General features: G+C 37.0%; 1 protein-coding gene across 15 annotated transcripts in view; it reads right to left on the bottom strand.

Moving 5' to 3' along the window:
- The window catches only part of FHOD3 (formin homology 2 domain containing 3), a 370,010-nt gene that overhangs the window by 94,893 nt on the left and 252,887 nt on the right, over positions 1–22,230 (bottom strand). For 8 of the 15 annotated variants that reach the window (XM_040695607.2, XM_015282358.4, XM_040695604.2 and 5 more), the window contains exons 8-11: positions 21,672–21,766; positions 16,034–16,177; positions 13,811–14,049; positions 12,407–12,493 (exon numbers count right to left, since the gene is read on the bottom strand). In XM_040695607.2, the coding sequence (XP_040551541.1) occupies positions 12,407–12,493; positions 13,811–14,049; positions 16,034–16,177; positions 21,672–21,766 (565 nt within the window). The remainder of the gene's footprint in view (positions 1–12,406; positions 12,494–13,810; positions 14,050–16,033; positions 16,178–21,671; positions 21,767–22,230) is intronic. The other 7 variants (XM_040695608.2, XM_040695614.2, XM_040695611.2 and 4 more) reach the window with 1 other exon arrangement.

The raw sequence follows: 22,230 nt of genomic DNA, 5'->3' as shown, positions 1-22,230 counted from the left end.
AAAGCTTGGCTTTCCATTTGCTATCTACACAGGCATTAATGGAAATTATTCAATACCACAATACCACTGTTAGACTCATTAGTAGTTAAGATGTATCTGGCTTAAAGGACAGTATACAGCATGTTGACATTGAACAACTGGAACTGCATATTACACCTTAAAATTAACACAGATAAAACATTCTGGTTAAGCAGCCAATAGCTCAACTAGAGAAAAGAGCAGGGTGAACCATTAAGTTAGAAATAACAGAGAGACAAAATCAGTTCAGGGCTATTTGCACATAGCAATACTTAAGTTACTGAATGCCAGTAAATGAATTATATCAGTAAAGAATCATTAGTGTGGCCGAAGCAGGCTTTGGTTCAGCCCTTAGTCTGGCAGAGAAGAATTTTAAGTCATGCATAAAGCCTCCATAACCTACAAACCACATAAGTAATAATAAAACTATATTAAACAAAACAAAAGACTGTATTTTCTGCCTCATATCATTCCCATTTATACCTCTTCTTCCACAGATCAACAGACCCACAGAAGATTTAGAAAATATTCTCTCTTTGGACGCCTTTTTAGCATTTGCAACTGATCTAGTTCTCCATTTGATTTAAACGATGAATACCGTTAGTTTATGTCCCATGCAAAGAAGAATGCATATGAACAGTAATAAAGTTTGTAAGAAACTCATACATCACTTGCTTTTTCCTGAAAGCTGGTTTTCTTTAATTGTAAAGTTTTTTTCCCATTTAGAATTGGTTATAAGGATAAGGAATATTTACAAAGTGAGATCACAGACTCATCATGACAATGCAAAGGGTGAATCCAAATTTTGTTGTGTTTGTATGGAGTTAGTCTTATAACAATCAGGAAAATGGCAGTACTTGGAACTTTTTCCAATACTCTGACAAAAATCTATAAAGTAGTGTTTTTAACAGTTCCTAAGGTATTGCAGCATTATAACCACGTTGTAGAAGATCACAGTATGTATCCATATTTAAAGGAAGTAAAAGAGACCAGAGAGGACCCATACTGTCCATTCTCCTTACTATCAAGTAGATCAACACTAGCTTTGCTATTTTCTCCTGTGAAGGGTAAAATGTCTGCATCTGCCAGTTCTACAAGCAATCGTATTTGGGAAATAACTCAGAAAGCTCTGTGGGATCACAGCTTTCTGATAACAGCACAATGAATCCCATTATGTTGATAACTTGGCTATTGAAAATATGAATAAAATTTGTCCTGTCACTACTCTGTTTTAAGTTTCCACCAAGTTTCCAGATTGATGTCAAAATCCTCACTTTCCTCACTCATCTCAAAATGCCCAAAATCATAATTTAAATATTTATTAGAAACATCGGAGCTCCTAATTTTGAAAGATATTTATTCTTTCATCTGAGTAAAAACTATTAAGGACAGGCGCATAAATACACTAAGATCTTGAGCAGTGCAAGTTGAACTGGGAACCATCAATGTTATATTTGCAATAAACTGAAGAATAATAGGAGAGGAAAAATATATCCACAATTAAAGTGAGCTGGTGCACAGTATAAGACCACTTCAGAGCACAAGATCATCAGGCCTCTAAAGGAATGCTTGCTGGGTGAGGAATGTGCTGAGTATTTTTCTTGAGACCTAGTCATCTTGTTTCTGCATCTTATGTTTACAAGCTTGAACTTATGCTCTAAATCTTAATATTACATCTTTTACTTACCATCAGTGACAGCTCCTCCCTTCCCCACTATTCAAAGTTTTTTTGAAATCTGTACTTATCAGATAAGGATATTAATTGGTACCTAAAGCCCCAAATCTACTTTTACCCTGCAGTCTATTTCCCTAGAGCCTCCTAAGGTTTGCAGCTCAATTGGGACTTACAGTTCTGTTTTAGACACCTGTTTTTAAAAATGTTGAGCTTCTGTGTAAAAAGCGTACAACTTTCTAGAGATCCATGCAATAAATACAGCAGGTGAGCAGTAATCAAATAAAATACAGTACTTGGGGTTTCTAACTACTTTGCAAAGCATCCTTCTAATCCATTAATGGGAAAATCTAATCCTTGTTCAACTTTCTTAACTACAAACACAAAACCATCCCAAATTAAGCCTACATATAATAGCCTTTATAAAATTTGGATATATAACCTTTCTGTTACAAAACATACACTAACCTATACAGCATTTTACCCTCAGAAGAGAAGCTAGTTTTCTGGGAAAAAAAAAAAAAAGGAAAAAAAAAAAAAAAAAGTCCTGAAAACCAAGCAGCTTAAACACTTACAATGGAAATGGTCCTGTCAAACCCAGTTGAATTTGTCAGCAGCTCAGAAGACAAACCTGGAAACTGCACTACAGTATCTCAGTTCCCAAGGCTACCAATGACATATTTTCCATAATCACTATCATGTCCTTAAAAACATAATTAAGATATAACTAACTCTTCAGAACGTATGTAAGAAAGCCATGTCTACAGGACCTGAGCTTTTTACATACACCCTTCTTTCAGATAAGCTGTGCAGCCATACACCGAAGACGAAGCGATAAGCAAGAATTAATCTCACCCTTAAGGCAACTACAAGAACTTAAAACTCTTTTCAGAGAGATCGTTTTAGGACCTGTTCAGGTTCAAGTCTGTCTGAAATTGTCTACAAGGAACAGTACTTCAACCAGGAGGTGATATGAACTACATGGAGCTGCAGGAAATGTGCAGGCTCTGACCTTCTTCATGATGCTTCACGATTGTTCATAATGTGATTTGAAGGAAATACTTCTGTCTGCTCTGATGTTTATCTGCAGTTTCATCTGAAGAAGCCAAAAATCAAGAGCTCTGCTTCTCAGACATTATGACTTGCTGTACTCCAAAGGAGCCAACCAACAATAACAGCGTTTCCATTTGAACATTACTTGAGAATATCATGTTTCAAATAAACTTTGCATGCACAGCTCTGTGTAGCATGCTTCTTATTGCAGAGTATAATCAGACATTAAACACATCCCTAATGGGTACTGTTTCAAAGTTGAGTATTTTATTGGAAGTTTATCTATTATAGATTATTGCACATATTATTCCCATAATTGCAGCCAGATAATTCTTCTGTCAGGCCAAGGATTTCCACAAGTCCACTTGACTTCTTAGTAAGCAAAAGTTTTGACTAGAAAACTCTCTTCCTCTGCTAACGTTAAGTCTATGTTCACGACAATTAGCTGAGGAAGTCAGAGGAATGAGCTGATTTTTTGTGTTTCTGCTGTACAGTTGGCCAGTGGTGCGCACAGATATGGCCATACTCCCCAGCTGAAGGAAGCCAAGTTTGATCAAGGGAAATTTACACAGTGAAAATATATGCGTGCAAGCTCAGTCAGAAGACCTGGTGAATTGAGAATGGTTCATTAAACAAAGGCAATAATGATAGTTGTTTGTCAGTATTCTGCTAGGTAAATCATTCCCAGAAGACAGAAAAGAAAAAAAATACACTCGAATATGTATTTAACAGGAAAACACTACCAAAAGACAGACAGCATTCTTGTAAAGGAAAGAACGTCAGAGGGATGCTCAAACAGAACAGCAGACAGATTTGGGAACTCATCTGGGCGCCTAAGTATTCTGTGTTCATTTTTTGTGTGAAATGAAAAAGAGATGGTATGAAAAAACACTTTCTCTCCCACATAGAAATGCAAATGCTGTGTCAGTGCAATAATAGAATTATATGAAGAAAAATGATTCACAGGGAGGTTTTCAATTGAACTAGGTTGCATAAACCAGCACATTTTCCAGTAGCACAGAGCAATTTATCCTGTTCCAACTCAAGGCAAATATTTTTCCTGAGACAGCAATGAAGGGCTTCAGCTTATGCTGAAGGACCCAATATATTCAGCTAATGTTAAGGCTATTACTGGATTATTTCAGTTCCATGACAACAGTACCAGATTAGAAATGCTTAAACAACAGCTTTGCAGCAATGAAAACAGATTTAACAATCATTCACCATGTTTATTTTCATCTTTAAATGGATTGCTGCTACAGGTTGTCAGCCTCACCAAACAAACAAAAACCCCAAATCTCACAAATCTTTATAAGTTGTATCATCAGCCATGACAACTAACAAACATCTACTAGGACACAGTTTGAATGTGGTTGAACGAAGTATTTATAGCCCCTCAAAATACGTGTGTTTAAAAAGACTATATAAGTGCAGTTTATGGATAAAGAATTGTTGAGGCATCAAAATGAAATCTAAGCAAAGACTTTAAAACTAATGAATTAGCTTTAGCTTTTCTTTTTTTTAATGAAAAAAAAAAAGAAAAAAATATATAGAAGAGTACCAATCAAATTTGTCCTGCTGATTTTAAATAGTTACGTGAAGTTATGCACAGGTATAAATGCTAATGAACGCAGATTGATGAAAGGAAATGATAATCAAGTGAACAATCCGCAAGTTATCAGAAGGCAGGGGAAAAGTGCACGAGATGCTCAACCTTTTACCTAACACACAAACAGTTAACAATCCTGACATGTACTTCTTTTTCACAAAAATACAAATGAGTACCTTCCATGGTGAAACATGATTTTCAAAATCTATGAACCGATGTGTCTGCCATGTACCTGAATAATGTGTACAAGGTCACCTAGTCAATTACCAGTTACCCCGTACAAGAGTTCCCCTCCAGTCTCCCCCATAACACATCCCTTTATAGCTGATGAATGCAGCTTGAAGACACACTTTTGGTTGTTCTAACTTGCAGTCTTTCAATCTTTTTATTTTATTTTAATTTTTAAAAACAAGGACATAGCCAGTAGAAAAAAGGAGAGGATAATACCACGAGAAAGGAAAAGAAACAAAGCCAGAAAAGAAGCATGAGTACAAAAACATATTCTACTCGCTTGATATCAGTGGAAACTTTTAAATTAAAAGATATGCTTTAAATCATTTTAATTCAGTGTGGAAGAATTTGACCACTAATATTTGAATAGAGAACAAAATGAAAAAGGGTGGTCTTGCCACATTTAGACTACTAACTTTTTGGTCTGCACATACAATGCATATATAACGTAAAAAATGAGACAACAGCACATTAAAAAAAATAAATAAATCTTACTATGGTATATGATTCCAGTTCATGTAGGGCTCATTTAACCTTTGCTAAAGTCTTACTAAATATTTCCTTCAAAATTTTTCAGGTCATTAGACAAGGACGTAAGTGTACTTCTGAGCCTTTTCAGACCACCCACAGAATTATATTGAAATTCTCAAGAAGGGAACATTGGACTTCAGTGAAGAAAAGGACCTTTAAATTATGAAGTGACCCAGAAAAGAAAGGACTGGGGAATTGTAGAGCTATTGGCCATTATTCCCACACTCCCTGAAAATCACCCTATGTGCAGTTAATTGCTAATTAGGGATTTTCTCTCTCTCCTTCTCTTTGTAATTAAGTCAAATGCTTTTCAGTTTAGCTTCTTTAAATTACTTCCATTTAAACTTTCACTGCCTTTTAGAGAAACAGCTACTAACTAGAAATAGAGGACACATTTAGCTAAGGAAATGTGACCATTAGCCATTCTACAATATTATTATAAAAGAAAAATTGTACAGTTGAACTCAGTAGTACAGATTTTCTTTCAAGTCCCTCCCACTTCAAACCTCTGATCTACATTACCTCTTGAACAGAACTTGGAAAACTGCTTATCTGAACTCCTCACAGGTGAACAAACAGAAAATGAAAAATGTTCCATCAGAGAGAGATCTTTATAAGTCACGGTGGATGTCATTTTATTTTCTTTTGCAATTGCTTGCCACTGTCCTCAATTTATGAATGAAATTCCATTTTCACTGGTTAGACAGCACAATTCATAGCTAAATTCTTAAGTCCTTGTAAAACAAACAAATGCTTCGGTACACTTCTGCTGCTTCTTCCTTTCTTGTATGCTAGCTGCCAGAACACATTCAAGTGGTCTTTCATGAAAGCTGAAAGCAATGATAACTGAAATCTGTAATTTCTTATTTTGTAAGAAACAAGTACTTTCCTCCTCCACCAAAACTGAAAGAAATCACCTATTAAGTCCCCTATTCCCATTTCAATCTTCCACGTGACAGATCACTGCAATTTGAGCAACTACATGAAGATGAAAACACATGAAATGGTATGGAAAACAAGTTCCTTGAAAAGCCTAAAAATCTGGCATTTTGCATAGGAAGAAAACTCAAATGCATAATTACAGTGGTTAAAAGGGAACTTCTCCTGGTATTTCTCCCCTGAATAGAAAACTTATCAGAAAAAAAGTTTTGGAAATCACAAGTAATATGAAGTACGTATGTTCTCCATGCCTCCGTATTATGCTGTTCTTTATCTTTAGATTACTGTTATTTTCTTATTCCCAAAATGTGCTCAGTAAGAACTTTTCACACCTAAAAATGTAGGTAATGCCTTCACACTTTATTCATTGCTTCAGTTTGTTTATACAGGACATATCAAAGCAGAGCGGGACAACAAAGTCTTGCTTAAGATACTGACAACGCTGTGCAAAGACTTCAAGAGTCACAGCTCTCTGATCACCAAACAGCACTGCTGTTTTTATATCTGTATGAGTAGCAGAGGTAAGGAAACAAAATCCTGATGAAGAGAGGTTTTAAGAGCAATAAATACTGAAACATATACAGGAACAGAGAAGAAATAGTGTTTTCAGAGCTTGGAACTGCATATTGGTTGACACCTTAAGGTCACTGTTACTGCCCCTTACTTCAAAGGGAGGGTTCTGGAAATGAAATCCAGCCAAATCGCTGTCTTTTTTTCCTCCCATCACATCGTATGTGTAAAATACTTCCCTGGCATTACAGAGTCATGTTTACAAATACTGGGAACATGCTGGGGGGGTAAACTCTGACACACACATGCCAGTCAGTCAGATGCTACCATGGACCTCCAGATATACAGATTCAAATCCTGATTCAGCATTACATTTCCTCAGGTAGTTTATTGCATCTAAATATGCAGTGGAAAAAAAAAAAAGACTTAAGTTATGCTGTGCTTGCACTAGTCATGCAGCCATAACCTCACTTAAGTCTCTGTGCTTTTTCATTACTCTTTAAATTCAAACTGGGAAAATCTACCATTGCTTCTACCACAAAATCCAGCACTGCAAACTGGATTCTGTACATAATCGTACCTGAATGACATAAGTAAGAGTGGCCTCCATTTCTCAAACCCAAAATTAGCAGTGCCTCAATAGAACAGTTTTTTTGTATGCTGTTGTTGTCAAAGGCTGATAAAGGTCAGATGCTGTGAGCGGATGCTACCTTACCAATCTTTTCAATTTGACAAATAAACCATAGAATCATAGGATGATATAGAATCATAGAATGGCCTGAGTTGAAAAGGACCTCACAGATCGTCTAGTTTCAACCCCCCTGCTATGTGCAGGGTTGCCAACCACTAGATCAGGTTGCCCAGAGACACATCCAGCCTGGCCTTGAATGCCTCCAGGGATGCGGCATCCACAACCTCCTTGGGCAACCTGTTCCAGTGCATCACTACCCTCTCTGTGAAAAACTTCCTCCTAATATCTAACCTAAACCTCTCCTGTCTCAGTTTAAAACCATTGCCCCTTGTCCTATCACTATCCATCCTTGTAAACAGCCATTCCCCCTCCTGTTTATACGCTCCCTTCAAGGATTGGAAGGCCACAAGGAGGTCTCCCTGGAGCCTTCTCTTCTCCAAGCTAAACAAGCCCAGTTCCCTCAACCTTTCTTCACAGGAGATGTGCTCCAGCCCTCTATCCAAAAACCACTGCTTTACAAACCATTTCCATTTTACCTTGTACTTACTAAAAATGTGAAAAAGTTAACCTCTGTGTCATAACTAATGATATGCAATCCTATTTCAAAGCCACCACTATTGCTAGGTAGCTCAGATTACACACACGCGTGTATTAAAGAGATGCTTAGCCTATCCATGTCCATGACTGCATTTTCATCCTGGCGATGTCGTCTTTGTCTAGATTTGTGTCTCAGCTTCTCAAATATCAAAAAACAGGAATTAATGACAAGTTTCTAAGAAAACATACATTTGCTTCCTTCTATTAAATCAATTTTTTTTTCTCTTCTGGGACTTTAATATCTCCATCAGAACTCAAGTCATCCATTAAAGGGTAACACAGAGTCTTCCTACTTTGCTATATCATATGTATCTGTATTTCTGATGGACAATGATTGTAAGACATGTAGTATTCATGTATCCTTAAAAAAAAAAAAAAAACAACACAGAAAACCTACCAACCACTATACTCAGAACTTCAACTCACAGTCATCTGTATTTACATAATCAAACATTTCACATTGTGTAGTGGAGTCACCAGAACTTAATGACAAAACCTACAATTCCGCCATGGTAAATGTTACAGAAAATAAGAAATTAGCTATGGTTTGCGTTGTTGGAAGACTGAAAATCACCTAAAAAAACAAATAAGAAGTCTCAGCTGAATTTTGGACAAAGCACCCCTGCAGGCCTGGCTTTATATCAAGAAAATTAAATAATCAGTTAACAGGGCAAATAGGCAAACAAAGATCTGAGTAGTTGGTTAAAAACTCTACAGGAATCCAAAGCTAAGCAGAAAAAATGTTTTAGCTCAGCTATGTTCATTGTTTTCTGGCAAAACCAAAATAACGTCAAGATCTTTTCCTGAATCTTAGCAATCCTCAAACATCAGAAGCATGTATTTTCTGACAAACAGATCCTTATGACTTCTCAGCACAGTTTTTCTTTGTTTAGACAACAATTTTCCAACTTTCTGTGGGAATGTAAAGGGTGTGAAAGCTTTGAGCTCAGCGTGCACTGTGCAGCAGTGCCATGTCCAACCAGCCCAGAAATATGCAAGAAACTTTGGAATTCCCTGTGCTACTCTTTGCTCAGAAGAAGAGTCATCACAGCCTTCCAGACAAGACCCTAGCACTGCTACCAGCAAACCTGGTCTTCTGAAGGCCAAATTTTTTTCCAGCTAAAAATCTGGAAGCCTCAGGTGGATCCACACATTTGCTCTTCCTTACACCTTTTTAGCCCTAAAAAAAGGCAGGTTGTGAAAAGTAGTTTCTGGTGCCCTATCAGGGTGCAGGCTCCACTCTGATGAGTTAAGACAGCAGTCAGATATTCTGCATGCTAGGTTCCAAGCATAGCAATACCAACACAAAAGTCCTATCAAAAGCTTGATAATCTTCAAAGGAATATGTACAGTGAGGAATTCTGGTGATTTTTTTTTCAGGTTTTGATGACGTAAAATGAATCAGAACTAAGTGAAAAAAACAAAAAGAAAAAAGGAAAGGAAGTAGAACATAGCCGAAAGTATGACAAAATGAGGTAAATACTTAATCCTAGCTATTTGCAACTTTATAAACCACAGAGTCTTTGAATATAACCAATTCCACACAACTCTGAGAGCCATTCACTCAGATGGTAAGAGCTCTCATAGTAATTCTCACAGAAGCTTCCCTGAGTATGTTTGTTAAGTCTAGCTGACTCAGCTCACGTGGGACACAAAGGGAGAGAGACAGAGATGGTGTCTGTGCAGTACTGACTGAAGGGAAATGCACAACAAGAGGAGTAGATGGCTCATTCAAAAAAGATGGGATAAAGAATTGTTTCTGGCTTGTATGTATAGGGCTTTTGTAAAGCACCTATTCCAGGAAGACAGCACTGAGAAGTTCCAACCTATCTGTCCTCTACTCTCTTGAAGCTAGACACAGTGAGACTGAAATAAGGAATTCACATTTTAAGACTTCTACCCAGAAATCACTGCATATAATAAAAACAGCAATCTAGTCTAAGTTCCATGGCACTCCTTACACATGCATTGTGTGGTTGGAAAAAACTAGCTTTACTTTAAAAACAAAACACCATCACACAAAACAACCACGAAAGAATTTGTTTAAAACACTAAAGTAACAGAATGCTAGACCACAGATAGAGACAACAGAGTTTGAACTGGGAAAGAAAACCTTACGAGATGCCTTCAGCAAAGCACTTAACACCAGGTGTTAAGAGGACAGATGTCCCTCCCAGGCCTTTTGGCGCTCTATGTCATCACAGTAACAGAAAGGAGTTTTGAGCAAAGCAAACCTACTGGTGAAGAACATTATTTAAAGTCCAACCTCCAGCCTTTCTTATTTAAGTAGTTGTTATCAACTTATTTATTTATTTTGTAACAGACACATTAGGCTGAGTTTCACTCTCCATGAAAATTATTTTAACACAAAGCAGATTTTGACTTTTTTTTTTTTTTTTTTGAACCACAAGCCAAAAAGCAATACATTTACTTTAGTAGAAGGTTTCCAAATGGATGAAAAAGGCCCACAAGTTTTCGTTTTGCTTGCCCTTAGCATTTACGGTCAACTCTTCCCAGCTCAAAACCCGAAGTCTGCTCTCAATTAGCCTGGAGTAAATCAGAGCAACTCCATTAATTTCAGACAACTTTTCTGGGTATAGAGCATTGTAAGACAGAATTTGGCCAATACTGTCCTTTTTGTTTTACCGGCACCATGGGTTTTTCTCTTTTTTGGAAGACTTATCACTTGACACAAAGCAGATGACTGTGGGCAACCTGTTTGATGTGGTAAACAAAAGCAAAGTAACTGCCAAACCAGCCAACACAGTTAGAAAGAAATGAAACATGAACACTGTGGGAACAAGAATCTGAGGAGGATCTTGAACCTTCTACTGATTTTGGTAGCAAAGTCCAAAAATAACCAAGAATATTGTCTAAAGCAGCATAGAAGTATGAATTTAATCTCTAATTAAGTCCAACAGAAGTAATTCCACTGAACTTGATGGTGTTAATCCAAAGTAAAAACAGACATTGTATCTGCAACCACACAGACAGTTCAGACACCATCAGGAGCAACACAATAACATTTTCACAAACTTTATAGTCTTTTTACTAGTTTCCTAACAGTAAAGAAAATGTAGTGAATGAGTAGAGACTAAAACCCCTTTTGAAGAATCTATTTCTGTAAATACAGAACTGCAAAACCTTACTGCAAACTTTTTTCCTTCCTTGAGAGAGACTACAGTTATGAACCAAAAAGAAAGTCAATGGCAAAAGACAGATCTTTCCAGCATGAACAAATAATACTTACAGTTTTTGAAGGCATTAAATATTTTTATCTATTTTTATATATTTCTCTCTTTAACACCAGTGATGGAAGCACAAGAGGCACAATGATAATTCTTTTGAAAGAATCATAAGGCATCATACTTTAACTTACAATTTTAAAATTTCATTATAAGTTGTAGTAAGGCCTAAACACTTGATGTTACATTAAAATCCTTTAAATTGATAAAAAATTTTGCTTCATAGACCAGGTGCACAAGTTTGAAAAATTAATTCTAATAGGAACACCATAGAGATAAAAAAAAAAAAAAAAGCCCTTCAACTTAGGCTTAATTCAAACTTTAGAAATGGGCAGAAAATTTGAACAAGCCATTTAACTTTTTTCTGTTTCTTTTTTTGTTCCAGTTTAGCTATAAGATGTAGAGGTTGCTTCATTTGCCTACACTATCTTTAAATGAAAGTTGAGAGATTCAGTGAGATATGGTAAAGAACGAAGGCTAGTTTTACTCTTCCTACCACAGTTATGGATTTGGCCAGGCAAAAAGATGAAAAATGTGATGAACAGAAACAGTTTTTCTGAGAAGTTTATTTATCAGAAAGCCAGTAGGATTTAGAGAGGCGTCAATGTGGACAGCTGACTAGCTTCCTGTCATAGCAACTTAGAAAATTTCACTGGGCATAGAACTGGTATCTTTGGGCACAAAAAATGCATTCTGTGGTCTGTAAAGACCAATAGGGAAAATAAATTATTTGGTAGAACAACTTCAACATGAAATTAAACTTGAATGTTTACATGAGTACATATCTGTAGATGTTTAAATGAAGATTTATTTATTGGATTTAAACTTAAATTATACTTTCAATTATTATCAACTTCAAGGAGGATATGAAATAGAAATGGCTATTTTTTCAGAAAAGGAAGATAATTATTGAAATTATGCTATATTGGTGAAAAGATATTTCAAAGAACTTATAAAACTAATCTACTAGTAGTCTACTAGCTTGCTACTAAACATCAGCTCAAGCATAAATTCATTAGGAATTATGGAAGACTGCAAAATAAAACTAGTAAGCAAACATTGAAAAATGTATTAGTAGAAGCTGCTGTCTTGCATAACTTGTTTAATTACAGCAAGAGAATCAACAGTTCTTGTAGAGTTAAAGTAGTTCCTCATTTTTAACCCAAATTCACCAGTTTTGCAAATCAACTGCAACTGCTCTACACTGACTGATGCAGATTCTCAGTCACACTGGTAAGTCCTGAAATGGAGCCCAAGACCATGCACAAGGCTTTCCACGCAGAGCAGCTGAAGACCCCAGCTGTACTCACACTGAAGATGCTTTAAACTCAGTCTCAGACGCACTGTCATCCTTGTCATCTGTCTGTAAGACCGTGGGGCTCTTGGCCTCCAGCTCGCTAAACACCCAGCCAATAGGATGGGATGGAAAAACATGAATATTTTGCCAAATGAAAAAAAACAGAACAAAAACAAACCACCACCACCAAAAAAAAACCAAAGCAAAAACAAAACAAAACAACAACAACAACAACAAAAACCACACACACAGAAACACATATACAAAAGAAAAAAAAAGAAAAAGGAAAAAAAAAGAAAGCCATTTTGTGATATACAGTATTCAACTACTATTTGAATTATTTGGAGTCTCATATTTTCATATTGACAGCAACCAATAAACTCTAGTTTAAACTCAGTTTGCTTTGTAAGATGGGCAGCATTATAGGAAACATGGGGTTTTAAGGCTTTAAGTTTCCACCCGGTGCTAATCAACAGGGACCCCGAAGAACTTCCCAAATGCTATGATCAGTACAGGAAATACTCATCATGGAGCACACTTTGCTTTTGCAAATTGTGCCCTGAGCCACTGGAAGACAGATGTGTCCACCTTTAGTTACCTGCAGCAAATGTATCTTCATGTGAACTACTCAGTTAGATTCCCTTTAGAGTTAAAAGAGAGAAACAGCCAGCTTCAAAGCATGATTCCTCTTAGCTGAAATTTCAGACATGTAGAATACATCAGATAACTGAAGGCCTAGAAGTGCTTGTTACACTCCACAGACATCAAAGGAGGCAAGTTGATCAGACATCTTACTTAGGCAAAATTAATTCCAGCCTTCTTGTGTGGTATTCAGACATGCTGGGGATCTGCAGCTTCCATTTTTTCTAAGCATGCAGAGTCCAAGCCAACAACAGTGGTATAGGCAGTGACACCAGCTCGGACAGACTTCACTGTTGCAGACTGCTTCTCAAGTAGTCATTACTGTCTCTCTTTTTGTTAATTATAGAAGATCAGATACATTCACTAGTACAGAAAAGGAAAATATTTATGCTGGAATGTCTTTTGCAAAGGGAAGAAATCAATTAACAGTAACATAAACAGAGCAAGTAACTGCATGAATGTGACTATATCCTTCTACAATCTCCCAGTATGTCCCTAAATAGAATATCAAATCAATTAATGGACATTATCCTTGGTTAGTTCACAATATTAAAGAGTACCTACAAATCTATGTGGCTTTTTTAAAACTTTCAATGTTCTCAGGTTTTTGGGTTTTTGTTTCTTTGGTGTTTTTTTTTTTTTTTATTCATTGGAAAGAGGTGAGAAAACAGAAAGAAAACAAATGCTGGAAATCTGGCAGATTAGTAATGTGCAATAAACATAATGGAAAGTAATAGGGAAAAAGGAAGGCCCGTCCCTTAGCTCAGGCACCTACCTCTCACTGAGATCATCCACGCGCTGTCCGTGGCCTAGCATGAAGCTGGGGTTTGACTGACTGCATGGACTGGCGGGAGCTGATAAAGTGCTTTTGACGTTCTGTACTGAGTGCCTGCGGCTCCGTCGGCGCTCCAGACCCCTTCGCTCACTGCCACCCAGACTGGCCCTTCTTCTGTCCTTGCGCCCACTGGGAGGGGGGTCAGCGGTCTCATCGCCATCTTCGTGCCTCAGGGTCATCTGAGGAGGAAGGAGAAGCAAGGTTTCTGACATGTTTCCTATAGGGTTTCACACCTAAACTTTCAAAATTTACTGCTCTCAACAAGATTGTTTCCTGTTAAAGTTGTCATTTCTACAGATACTCCCCTAAGTTGCCATCTATCCATTAGTGCACTGTAGCAGCTCTAGTAATAGAATTCTACACTCACGTCTTGTATAGAACACAGTAAGACTTGAAACAACAGATTTGTTTATGTTAGATTTGGGTTTTTTGTTTGTTTTTTAGGACTTAATTTACAAGGAATCCAACAGTACTAGACACCTAGCTCTCTTTATTTCCTCCTAAAATACATAGGTAAATTCTTGTCCATGCTGAAATTAACTGAAAAAACTCCTATGCACTGACTGATTAAACATTTCCTGCTGTTCAGACATGCCACTAGAAACAACCGAGTGAAAGATAGCCTACTGCTTTAGCAAGTATTTTAGAAAAGCACCATCATTTATTCTCAGCCAAGAAAGAGATCAGCTGATGCATATGTAATTGCATTCTTCTTAAAGATCTCAATTTTTACAGATCTCCCTAAAAAGTAAACAAAAGAAAAAAACATCAAAAAAAAGCAAACACTAACAAAACAAACCTGTTTCTGTGAACTCATACCACAATGGATTAAAAGAAAAAAACAGAGACCACACATCTCCACTGAGCTTCCCAATTTTTAGGTTAGCATAATTACTTTCACATACGCCATTCAGTGGAAAATTCAGCATTTCCTGCCAGTTCAGAAGCACTATAAACCCAGAGGAACATATGCATATTTCAGGAAAAAACAATGCTGAGAATAGCATGGCTACAATGACATTTGACAGAAAAATGTGACGTACATTGTGAGTTCATCAGCTGGAAATAGTAGAGGAGCGGTATGTGGATGTAACTGTACTGGGCTTATGTGGCAAGGTTTTCATACTGGAGGGGCAGCAGAGATGAGCAAAGCCCAGCACTGCCCCAGAGGACATCAGACTCAGCTCCAGCTGCTCCTAAGGGGATCCACCACTGCCAGAGCTGGGCTACGAGCAACACTGGGTGCACTTTGGGAAAGCAGATTTAAGAAAGTGAAATACTGCTGTGCAATAGCAGCTGGGAGAGAAGAGTGAGAATCTGAGTGAAACATCTCTCCAGGCACCAAGCTCAATGCAGAAGAAGAGCAAGCACAGAGCAGAGCTCCCTGAAGTCCAGAGGCCTGACTCTTCCTGCAGTCTGGTCTATGTAGAAAGTAGCTCTGCTAAAGTTAGTTTAGTGACAGGGGTGAAGAATGGAAGAAAAAAATGGAGGACGAAATCTACCAAATCCTTTGCTGGACATAGGTAGAGATAAAGTCATTTCATTTCATAACACTATAACATGAATTCACATTTACATTATATTGATTTCTGCCTAAGCCTCCCCACTGCCAATACTTCCTGAAGTCTGAAAATTAGGGCTAATTATTAAGAAACTGGATATCCTACCCTTGCATATGACTATTTCAGTGGTTATTTTATGCCTAGGTGTTGAATGTGAAGTCATTCATTATTCCATTTCTGCAAAATGTACAGGATCTGGTCCAGTGTAAACTCATAAACAAGGACTTGCTGGGTATTCAGCTGCAGAACAAGTGGTACTGGGCTCAGATGAACTTTTTTTTGTGAGTTGAATACTTCTGCATATTGTAAGAAATTCTACTTTTAAGTGCAGGCAGAACTGCCTCTAAAGAGGCTAGTAAATGTGCTGGTTTGCCTTGGAGCATGCCCTAGCACTAGTATGAAATGCAAGTGTAGGAGCTGAGCAGCCATGTACTTATACCAGGTCACATATATGAATGTGTATAATACTTCCAGCAACCAGATGTTTTTCTTTTAAAATAAAATAGATAACCAAATTTCACCTAGGTTACATTCCCCCCTCCTTTCAGCTTTGAAGTTTGCACAAGCTGTAAGATGTATAAAACAGGGCATGTTATGTTACCTCATAAATGTTAAATTGTTCAACTAAGTCCAAGTCTGTTCCTTTCTTGTTCAAGTGTCTCTGTGAAATAGCTTCAATGCCCAGCTCTTCGAGACAGTCCACCACATCGTAGAAAGAGTCTTGATCTGGCAACCCCGACAGCGTCTAAGAATCAAAGGGAAAACATTTAGATCTGTTTGTTTTGAAAAGAATTAAACAAAGGTTTTTAAAAGCGGGTGGCAAGTGGTGCTATGTATGATTTCAATAAAACAAAACCATGATGTGGGATTAGAGACACCGCTAAAAAATATAAAACAAGTGGCACAGCTTTTAACAAACAACTCCATGCGCTGTGTAGAAAAATGAATAACTGGAAAAACAAATCCATGTTGTTATTTCATACAAAAAAATATGGAAAATGTGGGTCTTTAAAATACACAGTTGGATTCTTCCTGGCTTCATTCAAGCACCAATTTGAAGAACAGAGAATGTTCAAGCATCAAACACAGGGATAAAAGCAAAGAGAGAAAAAAAAGTGGTTTAGCTAAAACCAGTGAAGCTGATTTCCTACTGATTCCTGTAACTTTGGCCTTAAAAAGAAAAATCTGAATGCACAGCTGTGTGATGTCAGGACAGCAGGAAACATCCTGCACCATGCGCCTAACTGTCCTCAACACCTGGAGGAGAGCTCATTCCCCCAAATCCACAAATTGTTTATATTACAGAGGTATTGACTTCTTTCTTTCCTTTCAACTTTAAAAGTATTAACTAAAAGCATGCTGACTTCTTAACTCCAATACGTTTAAAGTTTTACAAATTCCTGATTATGGAGTAAATTGATACCAGTGACACTGGAGCATTAGCACACTAGAAAATAAAGAATGCCAGTAATAATAGTGATTGAAAACAAACTTTTTGAACTCAGATCTTTATATGGCACCTGCTCTATGTTCAAGAGAGAAAGCACTTCTACCACAGTTGTTTCTCATTTGGTGAATTCAGAAAACTAAGAAGAAATGGAAGGTGGTTTTCTGTAGTATACCATGTATTTTCTGTATGCCACTGAAGAGCAGGGATTGAATCAAGCTGCTCAACGCTGTATTTTGGAGTGATGCACGGGAAGAGGACATGGGTGTCAGACAACTCTGTTCAGAACACGAGTGAACTTCATCCATCACAGTCCTGCAGACAACAAAGTCAGCACACAACCCAACTATTTTTGTTTCCTACTGTTTTCTGCTCAGCTTGTGCTCATTTTTAGCTGCTCTTTATGTATGACACAGAAGAACGAGTCTCGCTTGACATGAGCAGGAACTGATGAATGTTGTGTGACCTACGTGCAGACTGGCACCTGCTATATTGCAAGAATCAGTCTATCCAGAGATATTTCTGCAAAGTAAGGGAGAGACACACTGGAACCAACACAGCTATTCTGGATTAGTGCTCTAAAGCGATACCCATGCTGAAATAGCTTCTGCCCTCATAACCATATAATTAGCTAAGTAACTTATCTAGAGGTGAGAAAAAGGAGGAGAAAGGGAGAGACCAGGGAAAAAAAAACAAGTACTCTCCTGAAAGAGCTTCATTTGCTCCTGAATGGACAGGAACACATGAACTGTGCTGTGACAGTATTGTTTTTCTGGAGCATGGCCTTCACAAAGTTGCTCAGAGCAGCAGAATGCAAAAGAGAACAGCCACTATGGACTATTTCCCTATACCAAGAAGCTTTATATTCAGAAAAATTACACAGAATTACATGAATAATGAGAGCAATAGACAGCTGGCATACTCCACCCCTTTAAGCCTGTGAAATGAGGCACTGGAAAACATGCCAGGTTATTTGTTTGCTTGTTTTTGTTTTAAATAAATGACACAGCAACATTTCCTTCTTCAGTCATAACAGAACTACTGTCTGATGTCTGATTATTATTGGAAAATTTAATAGTAAGAGGAATGCTTAGCACAAAACTCCAATAAAGTGTTAGGGTTATATGCTCAGGCTCTAATTTAAAAAAAATGGTGCCCATCTAGGACAATCTGTTCAAAACTCACAGAAGAAGAGGGAACTAAATTTTCCTGAACAGTACAGAAAATAGACAGCATGTATCTTCAATGTAACTTTAACGTGAATATGGAAATACTTTTCTCTAAAAGGATGTGTTCTCTTGCTTACAAAAGTAGACAGCACTATGCTGTCAATTGTCAAACTAATACGCTGACCATATTTCAAGCATAGTATGATGTGATGTTTTATGTCCAAAAGGGTGGACAGACCTTCTGCTTATATACTCATTAAAACACTGAGGTGCTTGAACACATGACTGCTTAATACTGGCTTGTGCTATTAGAAGAATGGGTTCTCATTTTCTTGGCTTTATAAAGAAAACAGCAGCAGCATAATCAGAAGAGCAGAGGTCTTAAATTGGGCAGATCTTCCACGGTCTTTGCTGTTTCCAAAGTATCATGTTAAGTTCTTCAGTATCAAAATTCTCCAATATCAAAATACTTACAAAAATCCCAAATATTTCCTTCTGCCCTGAAGACAGAACCTTAAAAGAACTAGATTCCTACCAGTGAACTTAAATCTAACCCCTTGGAGAAGTGTGTTTAAAACACACTCTTTGGTGTGCTTGCAGAATTTTGTTGTTACTCCTAACCTATTCCTAGCTTCAGAATGAAAGGCTCTCTTTGTGATTTTTAAAATAGGTATCCCTGGTTGATACTAGGCAGCAAAATTAATTAGTATGTTTTGTCATTTACGAAACAGTCACAGTATAAAGCAGTGGTGCAGACAGAATATAGACATCAGAACATCCAGCTAAATGTGTTTGGTGTGCATTCATTGCTTGGAAGTCCAAGTAACATAAAAGTACTGCTCTGGTTACTAAACATCCAACAGATCAGGTTTCAGTAGAGCACCCACATACTATATAAAGAGATATCATCTAAGTCTTACTTGCTATGGTGAAAAGCATAGTAAATTTACATAGTAAATAAACACACTTAAGGTCATTAGCAAAGTTTTCCCAAGAACGACAACTTCTAAAACATACACTTCTGCCAACGTTGGACAACGGATGTAAGAACATCATTGCTCCAGTGTGGCAGCTATGATGTCCTTAAGGCAGGTCACTGAAAAAATGCGCTAGCTGCTGCGCTCAGACCACACTGGCCCATGACAGTACTTTTTCAGCTGCAGCTGCTGGACCACTGGTGGGTGGCACACTAAGATCCCAGTGGTTACACTGGACTGGAAGCTGGTATTTAAATTCCAATCTTGCAATGGATCTGTTAAAAAAAAAACATTCAGTGCTTAATCCGATTATACTAAAACATATTAATTTCTACATAGCGAGTAGTATGGAATTTTATCTACCAATGTTAAAAAAAAAAAAAAAAAAGATATTGTCTACTATGAGAGAACAAACTTAGTATTAAATAAAGTTAAAAAGAATATTAACAGTAATCTTATAACTCCATAATTACTGGTGTAATCACAGTAATAAAAAAGTTTTGTAGCAAATTATGAAGAGAACATGAAGTATGGAAGTAAATAGAAAAGTCAATTGAATTCAACACAATTCTCTTTCGACATTTAGTTAGTACGGATTTTATAAATGTATGTATATATGTGCTTGTGTCTCCAGAAGTAAATATAAAGGGATTCTATCTGGACCTCAGTAAAAGGTCTAATAAGTTGCCTCTTTGGAAACAACCAATAAAAATGAAAGTAGGGATTAGAAAAAGATCTAACAGACATATGGAAGATGACAAGGGTTATACTGGAGCTATACTGAACCTGAAGTGTATGTATTGGGATTAATCTCATTTTAGAAATTTATTAATGTCTAATCTCTTCTCCCATAATTAGGAGAAGTTTATTGAAATGCTAGCATAAGCAAATCGATTATGCATCAGCAAACTGAGAGGAAGGATAAAAAGACTGAAGCAGTTCTTCTGTCAGTTCCTGAGCAGGAAAGAAAGCAGTCTGTAAATGTATATACATGGAAAAAGGAGCAGAAGTATGCTTCCTTAAGACAAACTCCCCATGAGGTTTCTGCCTGCACCAAAAACTTTGTCAATTCCTCTCCTGGAGAAGCTGAAAGCATCTGAGCCTTCTTTGTATTCTCTGCAGGGAAAAAAAAATTACAACTGTGTCATGTTGCTTGCTGTTTTCTCTATAATCATGAAAAAAATCCCATTAAAAACACCATAAAGCTGTCCGTAGGCCAGATCATAATTGTAAGTGTGGCATTGTGGGATTCCTCTGTTCCTTGATCTTCATAACTCCTTTGACTGCGAGATGCTTTTTCTTTTTGTTTGCTTTTAAAGAACTGCCTCCTCCTAAAAATAGCTTTAAATGAAAAATTCAGACAAAAGAATCAACTATATCATGTGGAGAAAATAATTGTTGAAGTTAGACTCTAGGTAATAACACAAAAAATAAAGAGAAAGAGAAAAAAATTATCTCAGAAAGAGGAATCAGTATACAACATAATGAGGCATAAAACAGAAACATTAAAAATGAGTTGCCTCAGCTTTAACAGCAGCTGAAGACATAAGCATAACAAGCAGGTGATGCCTTTGAGAAAAAGTACATCAATTCAGCGAGACGCTCTTTTAAGTCTAAGAGGATCTTTACTACTGTTTAAGCAGGTGCAAGAGTAGCTGTAAGTAAAAAGACAGTGAAAACAGAGATGTCATCTGATCAGACCTTCTCAGGCACCTAGAATGGACAATACCAAATATTAAGAAATCATTTGAATTAAAAAAACCCCAAACCATAAAACATCCCATGGCTCCAAACATGCAGCCATGAACACAGAAAGTTGGCATCTTGTTCTATGATCTCCAATAGCAAACTCTGGATCTTTAGATAAATATAACAAATAATAATAATATTCTGTAGCTCTCTGGCTTATTAAATATAATTACAGAACTCAAAATTATCTTAATTCTCTAGTACTATGCTGACTTTTTGTGTCCTTTGAAAGATCTACTTTTAATTTTAGTTTCCCAAAGATTTGTTTAGAATTTGAGAACTAGACACTAATTTTTAAGGCATTAATGGTAATAATTCTCTAGCTTTTATGGACCTTTCTACCTCCTCATAGTTCAAAAGTTTGATTTTACTGCAAAGCTACTATAAGGGGCACCAAAAAACATAAAGAAAGAAGAACAAAATCAAAGCATGTTTATACTTCCTTTTTTAAAGTGGAAACACCCTTACAAGCTCTCACATTTATCTCATTTACCGTATTTGGTTCACAGTAAAAAAATAATTTAAATGATCTGGAACTGGAAAACTGTGCACAACACAAGCCTTTGTGAACACATGATCTTTTCACAATGTTCTTGCTTTCATTATTTCCCAGGTAATTTGTTGAGCTAGTTTGTTGGGTTCTGTTTTTCACTGTAGTGCCAGCTCTGGGAGAAGAATCATGCCATAATACGTTTACTCACATCAACTAGAAAAACAGCAATTCCACTCCTAGCTGCAGCCTCAATAGGACTGCAACATAAGTAATATGACTGTACTGATTACTGATCCTACAACTTCTCTGGAACAGGTCTTTGATGTATATTCTCATAGACCAGCATTATGCAGCAGAAAATACTAATATTATTACTATGAGTTACAGTTAGGAAGGAAACAAACCTTGTTAACCAAAGTCATGGCATAAACCAGTAGTTCAGTATCAACCCCATCTTTCTCCTCCAGGATCTCCATGATGTTGGACCAAGGCTTGGCTCCTACATGTAAAACAGAAAACATTGGTAAGGGTGACCAAAATAGAAAGCTGTTGCAGCAACATTTATCCAAGAGGCAGCACAGGTTGGAATGATGTGTCAAAGTGGAAGATCAATTGGATGATGTTTTTTCTACAGACTTCTCTAATTCATGGAGAACAGAATTAATACAATCAGTGACAGCTGTGGTGCATCCTAAGGCAGACTCCTCTAAAATCTTACGTGGACTTTTCCCAAAGGTACCAATATATCTTCCTTGATGATGAAAGAAGTTTTGTTAGCCCACTCAATTGACAGTGAACTTCTAAAAATTGTGCGAGAGGAATTTCAGTACACCTATCATAAGTTCCCATAGGCTTAGATAAATCTTACTCAAAAATCCTTATGCTACTCTTTCTGTGAGTTTGTTGCTTACATTCCTAGTGATATTACTGAGTTATACTGCATTAAGTCCTGTTAACAAAACA

The sequence above is a fragment of the Gallus gallus genome, chromosome 2 (genome assembly GCF_016699485.2).
Source record: "Gallus gallus isolate bGalGal1 chromosome 2, bGalGal1.mat.broiler.GRCg7b, whole genome shotgun sequence".
NCBI lineage: Eukaryota > Metazoa > Chordata > Aves > Galliformes > Phasianidae > Gallus > Gallus gallus.
This window is presented reverse-complemented; position numbering and strand designations above follow the sequence as displayed.